We start from the raw sequence: 11887 nt of genomic DNA, 5'->3' as shown, positions 1-11887 counted from the left end.
CTTGTGAGGGTAGCCATCGGGTCGTCGTTGACCCCTGGTAAACCAGGGCTTTGCTCACCCATGTTAGATTTAAAAGAGTATATGCCTTAAACTGTAATAATTAAAATAGTTGAGGTTGTAAACTGTAGTGAGTTAAAATAGTTGAAGATATAAGTTGTGATAAATATAAAAGTGGGTGAGTAAATTTGTGACCGCAGAAAATATGTTTCACTACAGTGTCTTGGTTTTAAATCAAATATAAGGTGGTTGCTAGGGAAATATTCTCAATTATGAATATACCCAAGTCAACTGGGTTTTATAGAGAATTTAGTTAATAATACAATGAGGAATTAAAGAAAAGAAAGAAAGAGAGAAAAAGGAAATAAGTATGAAGGGCCTTAAGCCAACATGGCCTAGACCTGAGTCTTAAGAGAGAGAGATCAGTCAGTCAGTCTTTTATCACTCACTTTTATCACTCACAAGGTCTGTCTAAGCAAGGATTCTAGTGACAGAGTCTCCTCAGAGAGAGTTCCAGCCAGAGTCCTCCTCAAAGAGCCTTCCAGCCAGAGACTGTTTCAAAGGGCCTCTCTCAAGAGCCTCCAGAGGGACAGAGTCCCCTCAGAGGAGCTCCAGCGAGACCTCCTTAGAGATTGTCCTCCAAGAGCTTCCCTTCTCCAGAGCCTCTCTCAAGAGATTCTCCAAAAAGATTCTCATAAGAGCTTTTTCTTATATAGGTGGTTTCCTTCTATGTCACCTCCCCTAAGTCCTTACATCTACCAATCACAGTAGATGTTTTCCAAAGGACAACCCATTCTAAAAACACTGCTGGGTCGACTAATCCCTTTAGTAAGTTTGAACCAGAAAAAACTTCTGAATAAGTTTTCACCTCTTTGCTCCTGGCAAGTTTACAAGTTGCCTGACCTTTAATAGGTACTTAGCACCCCTTTATATTACTTCTAAAAATAGGCATGGCTTAAAGAACTTTTTGCCTCACTATAAGTATGGGCCCAAGTACCCTCATTGTTTAGCAAGGAGTTTTTTCCCCTAAAGCAGTCCTAAGTATGGGTGGAGTAAAGTTCCTCCCATTTCTGATCCAAGTAAAGTTCTCACATCCAAATGTGGAATGTTCCCAGTAGGGAATTGTTCCAATTGAGAATTCCCCGATGGGGAAGTTTTTAACATTCACAAGTCTGAGAAATTTCAAGATTCACACCTGGCATATGAAGACTGCTTCGGTGGAACAGGCGGAAGAGACCAATAAGAAGGTTCAACGGCTGAGATGGCGACGCAGCAAAGCACTGTGGAGTGCTCAGGGCGTGTTGGAGCACAAAGGACAACACGGTCATCCAATGCATCTGAGGAAGTCTCCAGACGTAACAATTTTTCGTGCCACTGGACCCAGGCTTCCAACACCGAGAGAGTGGGACTGTCTCTGTGCATCGACTCTTCCACTTAAATCTCCTTCATGCACAAGTGTCTTTGTGCACACTCATCTATACACCATAGATGAAAATGTACCAAGACAATCGTCATCCTTGGTTACCGAGAGACTACTACAATTCCACTGATCCTCCTTTCTGTCTCTTAGCCAGTACCAAATTGTTTTGATGATCACTGCTTTATAGTATAGTTTGAGATCTGGGACTGCATGTCCCTTCTCCTCTCTGTAACCCCCCCCCCCAAACCCATTTTCATGTTGAATAGCCCTTTATCCCAGAACTCTTTTTCCTGAAAGCCCTTCTGGCCATCATGGAGACCTGGCATCTCCCTAAGACAAAGAATTTCAGGGTATCTTATACATCTTCTACATGTGCCTTCTCTGGTGCCTGTGATGCACGAATCAGGAGGAGGTACAGGTATATCCTTCAGTCCCCAGTACCACTAAAGACCTTTCTTGATTGAGATAAAATAAAATTATATACAAATTCCAGTTAGTTTAGTGTTAGAATAAGAATGACCAATCAGATTCTAGCTTGTGAGAGCAGATTTCATGTTGCCAATGAACTCTCCTCTATTTTGTTGTTTTGCTGTTATTCATCCATGGGAAACTATTCATATAAAAACCATATGTTTTTTCATTTATACAGGTAGATATGATTAGTCAACATCCTTTAATTTTGTGACTAGAGGACCTGAAAACTTACTTGTCCCCCTCCCAACTGTATTGAAACGACTCCTTCTCATTTTCAATTTGGAAAGCCCCTAAACTTTCCTCTGATTAGAAATTAGATTACCTAATTTTGTATCCTGAATTTAATCTGGCAAATTGATACTCCCAAAACACAAGTATGATCATGCTCTTCCCTGCTCAAAAAGCCCTAGTGGTTTACTCTTGTCTTTAGAATAAAATATAACCTCGTCTATTTGAAATCTGCTTATCTTACAAATCTTAATTTATACTTTTCTCCTTTGAAAACATTATGGTCTATTCAAACTGGCCTATATTCTATTCCAATATAAGAAATTTCATCTTCGATCTTTGTTCTCAATCCTAGAATGCACTTCTTCCTAGTAGAATCCTTAAATATAAGACAAGGTTCATTTCAAGTAACACTTCCTATAGGACATTACTGGTGTTTTCTTCCCCCTCTTACCCCATTATTTTGCTTTATGTTTCATGTTTACTTATCTGCCAGCAAGTTGTTGCCTCCTACAGACTATAAGCTCCTTTAGGTCAGTTAACATATTTTTTTTGGTCTTTACCTCTCTAGGGCCTATGAAAGCATAATAAATATGCCTTGAATGCTGAAATGAACAATAAGTGCTAAGATTCCTATGGATGAAATAGAGAACCAAAGAAGTATTTTAAATAGCTAACATTAACTAGCACTTAAGATATGTCAGGCACTTTGCTAAGCACTTTGGAATTATTGTCTCATTTGATCCTCAAAAGAACCCTGAGAGGTTGGTGCTGTTATCATCCCCATTTTACAGCTAGGGTGCCTAAGAATCAGAGGGTAATTTGCTTGCCTTTAGGCACACAGCTAATAAGTATGAACCCAATTTGAATATCAGGTTTTTTCTGGCTCCCTGTCCAATGCTGTATCCAATGTACCAGCAAGCTACATCAGTGATGAAGTGGAAACATCATTCTAAAATGATTTAATCTGGCAGCCTTGGGTGGGGATAGATGGAACTAAATTGGGACTGTCTGAAACCGGCAGCTATGAGGCTTTTGCACATTTTATACAATGTACTCTTGAACTGGTCCCCTTCGTTAGTTATATCTTTTGCCTTTCTTTGGAATGCCTGGTACATATCTTAGAACTTAATAAATATTTATTGAATGACCCATGGTGGTAAGTGGAAGATGTTGCATCCTCCTGTAGTCAAGCGAATGGACTTTTTGGTGAAGGATGGCTAGACAATCGTTAAGGGTCTTTCCAGTCCTAAATTTTCTATTCAATAAAAATATGGATAATAGTTGCACTACCTACTTTAGTGGATTCTCCTGAAGAAATGACTTGTAAAATTTAAAAGTCCCTGAGGAATTGACTTGCTGATTGATGGGAAAGAAGAGGAAAGTGTTGAACACAAGAGACCAAAAGCTGCCCCATCTTTAGGGTCAGGAACCACTATTTCCTTTGGAAGGAGCTGGACAGCCAGAAAACATGGGTCTGCACCTGGCTGAAGGTGCTGCTGGGATCCGTGGCATTCCAATTTTGAGTACTCAACCAAATCCCAGCGTAGCGATCACTCGCCCCGCCCTTACTCGCTAACGAGCCAATCACCAACGTGCAGAAGAAAACAAGGCTCAGCCAATTAAGAGTTTTCTAATGAGCATGCGGGATTGCCTGACATTGAGAACGCACAAGGACGCCTCTCATTCGGCGTCTGCGTAGTAGCCCGGCTCCTCCTCTTTCTCTTTCTCCTCCCACTGTAGACATGGCGGCTCCCTGGTCGCCTTTCGCCGCAACGGTCACTAGCTTTCTTTTTATCCGCAGTAGGAGCGGACTGGCCCAGAGTCGAGTCGTCTGGAAAGCTGCGGTAACTAAACAGCGAACGGTCGCTGGGACCCAGGTAACGTCCTGGAGGACGAGAGGAAAGGAAGGGAAAATCACAGGGACTTGTACAGATGGGAAGGGGGCGTGCGGAAACATGGCCTCAGGCTTTGGCTCCTCCTTTTTCCTGCACGCTGCGAGTGGGAGTCAGAGGAGAGGGCGTGCGAGAGCGTTTGGTCCTAATCCTTTGCCCCTCCCTTTCCCTGAGTCACCCCGCCCCAATTTCCTGCTTATCCCACTTGCTCTTGAGTGGTGGCGGAGGAAGCAAAATGTTTATTTCTAGGGCGGGATAGGTCTTCTGTGTGGGTGGGAAGTGGGTCTGTGTTCCCTGCGTTTTGAAATTCTTTAGACCGAGAGACTTATTGAGTGGAGGTAGAAGCTTCTTGTGATTATTTTTTAATTTAACCTTTCCATTTCTAAGTAATAAGCATTATTTTGTCTTCCACTCCCATTTATCTGCCCCCCATAATCTAACAATTATGCTGGCTGATTAAAAAAAAAAGAGAGAAATTACCAACGTTGGATGGGCTGGAGGAAAACAGTCACTTTGATACACTGCTAGTGGAACTATGAATTGGGCCAGACAGAATTTTATATGCGAGCAGATGAGAGAACCAAACCTTGTTTTTCCACCAGGTCTGCGATCTGAGGTATTTCAGTTTGTGATGTGGCCTTGGTCATTATCATTAGGAAGGTTGGGATGGAGCTGGAGTATGGAAAGACGATGCCTCTCTATATGCTGTAAAACACGTCAGATCCTGTCTTTTCTCCCTTACTAATGTTTTGCCCCCTTTTCTCTCTGACACTGCTACTATCCTTGTTCAGTCCCTCATCCAAGTCTAAATTATATTGCAGTTGCCTGCTGGGTGGTCTTACTGCCTCAAATCTCCCACTCTGGGCCAGTCTCCACTCAACTATAATTACTAATTTTCCTAAAAGGCGGGTCTAACAATGTTGTTCTCTATCTTTTCCCCATTCAGTCAACTCACAGTCAACTGTTTCCTCCAAGATCAAGTATAAAAACCTTTGTTTGGCTTTTAAAGCCCTTCATAACCTGCCCCTTCCTTCTTTTCAAGTCTTCTTACATCTTAACACTCTTCCATGTACTTGGTGATCCAGGGACACAGACCTCCTTGCTGTTTCTAGAACACCACACCGTTTCCCCCCACTCCTGGAACTCTCTCCTTCCTTACCTGTTCTTTCTAAATTTCCTGTCTTCCTTCAAGTCTCAGCTTTAGCCCTACCTCCTACAAGAATCCTTTTTCAGTCCTCCTTAATCTTAGTGCTTTCACTTTGAGATCACTCTCAATTTATCTTATATATATATATTTCTCTCTCTATATATAGTTTATACATAGCTGTTTCTATGTTGTCTTCCACTATAAGCACCTGAGAACAGGAACTGGTTTTTTCCTCTTTTCTTTGTATCCTCAGAGCTTAGAACAATGACACATAATAGGGGCTTAGTAAATGCTTATTTGAGTGATGGAGAAAGGTGAGAGTAGCTGAGAAAAGAGATGGAGAGGAAAGAGAAATGAAACAGGTAGGAAGTGAAACCATTTTACCTCCAGCTCTTAGATATGTGTCTTTTTGGACATTCAAATGCCTTGTTCCATTTCAAATCCATCCTTCCACTCAACCAGATTGACAACAGTGGCAATATCTTATGAATGCTCAATAATTAAAACCAAAGAGTATGTCTTTATGCATTCATTTATAATCTTGTACATACCTCTTGGGTTATAGTGTTCAGTTTCAGTGGTCTTTTTAGTTTGGTCCCATTGGCAGCTCCCTATAGTCCCTTCCCAGGAGGAGGACCTTCCAGTCACCCAGGTTTACAACCTTGGTAATATCTTTGATTTCTCATTCTTTCTCTACCTGCATACCCAATCATTTGTTAGGACTTTTACATTTATGTGCACACCCATCTCCTGTATCTACCCCCTTTGTAATCACATTACTACTACTTTGTTAGTCATTTATCACCTTCTGTCTGAACTATTTTAATAACCTCTGAATTGGTTGGTCTCCCAGCTTCAATTAGTCTGTCATTTACACATATGCTACAATGATTTTCCTTTTGTTCTTGTTTGAACATATTATTTCTCTAAGCAGTAAACTACAGCAATTGTCTTCAGGATCAAATATAAATTCCTTGAATTGCCTTTTAAAGACTTACAATCCAATTTCAACCTACATTTTAACCTTGTTAAACATTATTTCCTTTCCATCACTTTCTTATCCAGCCAGACTAGCCTGAAGTTCTTTTGTCTCTTGTGTAGATCACTTGTTATAACCCATGTCTAAAATCCACTCTCATTCTTACCCCTGCCACCCAGAATCTACTTTTTGCTTAAAAATTTCAACTTAAGTATCACCTTTACAACCTTTCCCATTTTCCCAGCTGCTAATGCCCTCTCCCTCCAAATTCTTTTCAAATGTGTAACATATCCATGTTTTTCTCTCCCCCATTAGAATGTAAGCTTACTGAGGGCAGGGACTTTCATTTTTATCTTTGTATCTCTAGCACCTTGCACAGTGTTTGATACATAGGGACTAAGTTAATGCTTGTTGATTGGTTAATGTCTGAACAGATTGCAATATATGAATGTAATGGGCTATTATTGCATATAAAAAATTCAGGGAAACTTGTATAAATAACAAGAGCAGTAACAGTAATAATAGCAAATATATGGCACTTTAAAGTTTGCAAGGCCCTTTACAAACATTCTTATTTTTTCTTCACAGTGATCCTTGAAGATAGGTACTATTATTATACCCATTTTACAAAACAACCTCGGCAGAGTTTAAATGACTTTATACTACACAACTAGTGGATTTGAGTCTTCCTGACTGCCAAGTCCAGTGAAATAATTATGTAAAGCAGCACAATATGTGCAATGATCACAGTAATGAAAAGAAAAATAATACTAAAATGCATCAAATCTAAGATTTCTTGACTTCATAAAGCATTCCACCTTTTTCTCTTTAGAGAATTAGTAGATGGCAGGTAGATAGGTGTCAGTTTATTTTTTATAAGGACAGGTTCTATGGGGAATGTACTAGTTAAGGGGATAGTAGAGGGATTAAGTAGATACTGGAAAATGCTAGTAATTTTTTTTTTAATCAAAAAATTTTGTAAGAAATGAACAAATCTTACAATAGGTAAGTGAAACCTATTACTTTTACAGTGACAATAATGACTGTTCACCTTGGTAGAAACTTAGATATAGGCTACTTGTTAACATTTTGCATTGGCCAGGCTGGAATTGGGACTCATTCTCTCCTCTTTTGGTTTCTTATGAAAGTTCTTAATCCACTATCAGTAAGGGTAGATTTCCTATGTAGAGTCATTTGGTATACTAAAAAACCAAATCTTAAGGTATATATAATCATATTGCTATTCCTTTTTGCCTTTTTGTCCAAGTTGTTTGTCAGCTGACTACTTAACTGAAACCATGATCCAAATACATCTCATCTCTAAAAGACTGCTTTTAGAACTGACTTGGGGGGCAGCTGGATGGCTCAGTGGATTGAGAGCCAGGCCTAGAGATGGGAGGTCCCGGGTTCAAATGTGGCCTCACTTAAATCCCCCTTATCACTCTTCTGCCTTAGAACCAATACACATTTTAAGATGGAAGGTAAGGGTTTAAAAAAAACTGGCTTGGCAGCTTCTGAGCTTTTTGAAGAGAAACTATTTTTACAAAGTTTGTATTTTAAGAAACACTGGGCAATATAGCACCAGCCTATGGTATATATTGGCTGCAAATTCCCAATTTGACTTAACCACATTGCTCTTCTTTGCTTTTGTTTTCACACATAAGAAGAGCATTAGTACTGGTCTTCATATCAATCAACAAGCATTATTGAATGCTAGCTACATTTCAGGTACTTAGCTATAAATTAAGGTAGTCCCTCTACAATTATGCTTTGTGTAATTATCTTTTATGTGTATGTCTTATCTTTTCTATTCGATTTTTAAGTTCCTTGGTGTCATGGACTATGTCTTAAACCTCTTTCTGTCTTTGTCTAACAGTGCTTTACACACAGGAGCATAAATTTATAGCTTGAAGTGACGAGGATAGTTTTCTAGCTCACAGGTGTCAATAGAATGGGGGCCACTAAACTATACATAAGGATCCCTTCAAGCTGCATATTCACTTAGAAAAACCACATACTAATATATATTGTGTTATATTTTTATTTATTGTGCTAAATATTTCTCAGTCATACTTTACTGTAGTTCTTATTGCACTTGGATAAGTCTTCTGATCTAGATCCAATACTTTCCCCTATGTCATGCTGTTATTGTTCAGTCTTTTTCAGTTTTGTCCAACTCTCTGTGACCCCATTTGGGGTTTTCTAGACAAAGATACTGGAGTGGTTTGCTATTTCTCGAGCTCATTTTACAGATGATGAAACTGAGGCAAATCGGTTAGTGACTTGCCCAGAGACACATAGCTATAGTATCTAAGGCTGAATTTGAACTCAGGGCTTCCTGATTCCAGGTCTGATGCTCTTTCACTTTAAATTATTTAACCTAGGTCTCAATGGGTACTTGCCAGCCTAATTTGTTTTTTGATATAATTTTCCAGCTGTTTACAGCTAGACTGCATTTTTTCACAGTGTATATAACTCCCTATAACTTGTATTTCGATATGTCAGAGAAGCTACAGAGTAATAATAATATAGAGATTGAGACAAGTAAAGTACAAAGAGGCTATGAAAGTACTTTGAAAATAGTATGAAAAATGCATATATTAAATAGTTAAGAATCAATTTATTGCATGTTATAATAATGAAAATAAATACTATTTTTACATAAAGTATATACATATATCTTGTGTATATGCACATATATATATATATATTTTTCAACTTTGTCAGATAAATAGAACCCAACACAATTACATCCTAACACATTCTGATATTACAAACAACTCTTTTTTATTGTTCTTCATGGTATAGTATGCTACCTACCTAAAGTTCTTGATTCAAGCTTTTGATTGTTTTAGATTTTTTTTAAACATGTTTATGTCATCTATAAATGGAGATAGTTTTAACTTCATCATTACCAGTGATTATTTTTAATTTCCTTTTCATGATTTCTTGCTTTCCTCTCACTGTCCGGTTTCACCCTTGCCTGAGTATGCCTTAGCTTTTCTCTGTTTTTCTTAGCATATGATCCCTTGAACTCAATACAGTAATCTAAAATCAGTATTCTATAAACTTTTTTGATCATCTATCACTTTCAGTTTTTTTACTTGTCCATGCATGCTAGTATATTTATTTGCAAATTATATGTCCAAATTTGAAATGGAGTTTGACTGGACTTGTGATTTCATTGATATATGCTCTTTCCATATTAGGAAATTTCCCTTACCAATTCAGGTCTTAATCTTCACTGGAATTTATAGTTTTAGAGTTACCTAAAGCTTTGAGAGGTAAGTGATTTTTATCTTGAGTCACACAGACAATATATTTTAGAAGCTGCACTTGAACTTGGATTTTCATGGCTTTGCAGCTAGCTTGTTTTTTACTCTGACCAGTTGCCTCTCTCTTGTATTTATATATATATATATATATATATATAAACATTATAAAATAGTCACAAAAGTAGAAATAAAAGTATGAGATAAAATGAAAATAAAAATATTTTTAAAATAATGTTATTAATGGCTTGAAAAATCTTTTTGCCTTTACTAAAATAGTTTAAATACTCATCAATATTAATTATATTTCAGTGAGAGCAAATTGATTGAATGACTCATGAATTTTGAAAATCTTTTGCTTTAACACCTGGTAATACAGTAATATATCCCAATATACTGAAAGCCAAAGAATTAATGGCATCGCCACTTCCTACCCCTTCTTCCATGTTGTAGAATTTCCATTTTTTTCCTCATGTAACATTGGCAATCTGATATATGGACCAAGTAATAGGCTCAATTGTATATTGAATCTTACTAAAACCTAATTTTTTTTATTCTTTTCAAAAAAATTACATTAGCATTTATATGTTTTTCCCAAATCCACATGGCTCAAATCACATCTTGCTCTTATCATGTTCTGTTAATCAACACTACCTTTTTCTTTTTTTTTAAACCTTTACCTTCTATCTTAGAATCACTACTGTGTATTGGAAGAGCAGTAAGGGCTAGGTAATGGAGGTTAAGTGACTTGCCCAGGGTTATACAGCTAGGAAGTATATGAGTCCAGATTTGAACCTAGGACCTCCCATCTCTAGACCTTGCTTTCAGTCCACTGAGCCACCTAGTTGTCCCCAAGCACCTAATTTCTTAAGCAAGCACTGGGACTTGAATGTTACTAGTCACAGGAAAGGAGCATGGAGTATGGGACAGCATTCCACTTTCTTAAGAAAGTTAAGACATGAGAATTCTAGGCCAGACTAAAGAACCAATATAATAAGGCACTTCAGTACCTTCTTTTCAGAGGTGGAACACTATGGGTATGTAGCATTGCATATGTTGTTAGTCTTTTAATATTTTGGTTTTGATGAAAGGTGTTTCTTTTTCTCCTCTTTTTAAAATTTACTTTAATGTTAATAAGGAATTACTCTCTTGGAAGAGTTGAGGTGATAAATTGGGAATTCAAGTTATATAAAGACAAAAGATATCAAGAAAAATATACTTTTAGGGATGCTAGACTAGAAAGGTTGACTGAACTAAGTTTTAAAAATAAAATCTGCTAGCTATTTTCTAAAATATAGGTGTAGGCCCACATGTCTTAACTTTCTTAAGAAAATGGAATGCTGTCCCATACTCCATGCTCCTTTCCTGTGACTAGTAACATTCAAGTCCCTAGAGACCAGGAGCACTGATTCCTAAAACACCTTGTCCAATTCTCTGATCTAGAAGCTAACAAAGCAACCTTGTGTTTCAAGTACTTCATTTTCTTAGGAAATCATGCCTGTTTGGCCTAGTTTCCAAGTCCTGCTGTGGTAACAGTTTTGGGATGTACTTGGTGCTCACTCCGATTTTAAACATCTTTCTTTAATTTTGCAGTAACATTTTTCTCTTGAACTGCTACCTCTTTTGTATTTCAAGGTCCTGAGAGGTTTGAACAATTAGAATGCTGCCTTCCTCTTTTAAAGGAGGGTCTAAATTTAGATAGCTCTTAAGCAAAATGATCCACAGCTGTTTTCAGTAGGTCTAATGATTTGTTGCAATCTTCCAAGGTATATGACATCTACCTTTATCAAAGACCATCTCATTTGGATGCTCAGGACCTTTCTCTAGCTTTCCTTTTGTTTGTTTTCATTTGTGGGAGGTTTTAATTTGTACCAATTTAGCAGTCCCTTCCCTATACCTTGCTCTGTTTATTGATGATGTCCTATCCTGGCACACTGTTTTAGGAAAACTTCATCCATTTTCCACTTTCCTCTACTGCTATCTTCACATTGCCTTCTATGATGGACTGTTGTAATGGGCTCTTTCCTCCTTCCCCCAGTCCCTTCCAGTTTGGGAGTATGAACAATAATTACATCAATTCTGCTATTATTTCTGGATAGGGCATATGAGACTTGTGCCCCTTTTGCTGACCAGAATTCTCTTCTCTTGCCAGCATTCCCCTATATGCATCTCACTCTAAAAGAATATAATCTTCAGGACTGTTTTATTTCATATTTCTAGCACTGTCAGTAAGTTCTTCCTACTATCCCCCTCTTCCCCAATTCTCTCATGAATGACGCAGTTCTTTAAGAGTGTGGAAAATAGCCACAGTTCTTTGAATTAACATCTTTGTCCATTGTTCTCAACTTCACAGATTTCTATATCACTTCCAATCGAGTCATCAAGCATTTAATAAATAATTAGTATGTTAAAGAGTCAATGCTAACTAAGTACAAAGGATAAAAGACAGGTACAAACATAGTCCACTCTCAAGAA

General features: G+C 37.8%; 1 protein-coding gene across 1 annotated transcript in view; it reads left to right on the top strand.

The window, feature by feature from the left end:
- Window positions 1-3783: 3783 nt before the first annotated feature.
- The window catches only part of MRPS9 (mitochondrial ribosomal protein S9), a 113152-nt gene continuing 105048 nt past the window's right edge, over window positions 3784-11887 (top strand). Inside the window, exon 1 of the mRNA XM_007501177.3 lies at window positions 3784-3999. Within this exon, the coding sequence (XP_007501239.1) occupies window positions 3865-3999 (135 nt within the window). The 5' untranslated portion in view covers window positions 3784-3864. The remainder of the gene's footprint in view (window positions 4000-11887) is intronic.

Source organism: Monodelphis domestica, chromosome 8, assembly GCF_027887165.1.
Source record: "Monodelphis domestica isolate mMonDom1 chromosome 8, mMonDom1.pri, whole genome shotgun sequence".
Taxonomy (NCBI): domain Eukaryota; kingdom Metazoa; phylum Chordata; class Mammalia; order Didelphimorphia; family Didelphidae; genus Monodelphis; species Monodelphis domestica.
The sequence above is the reverse complement of the archived record's forward strand: the minus strand, read 5'-3'. Positions and strand labels throughout refer to the sequence as shown.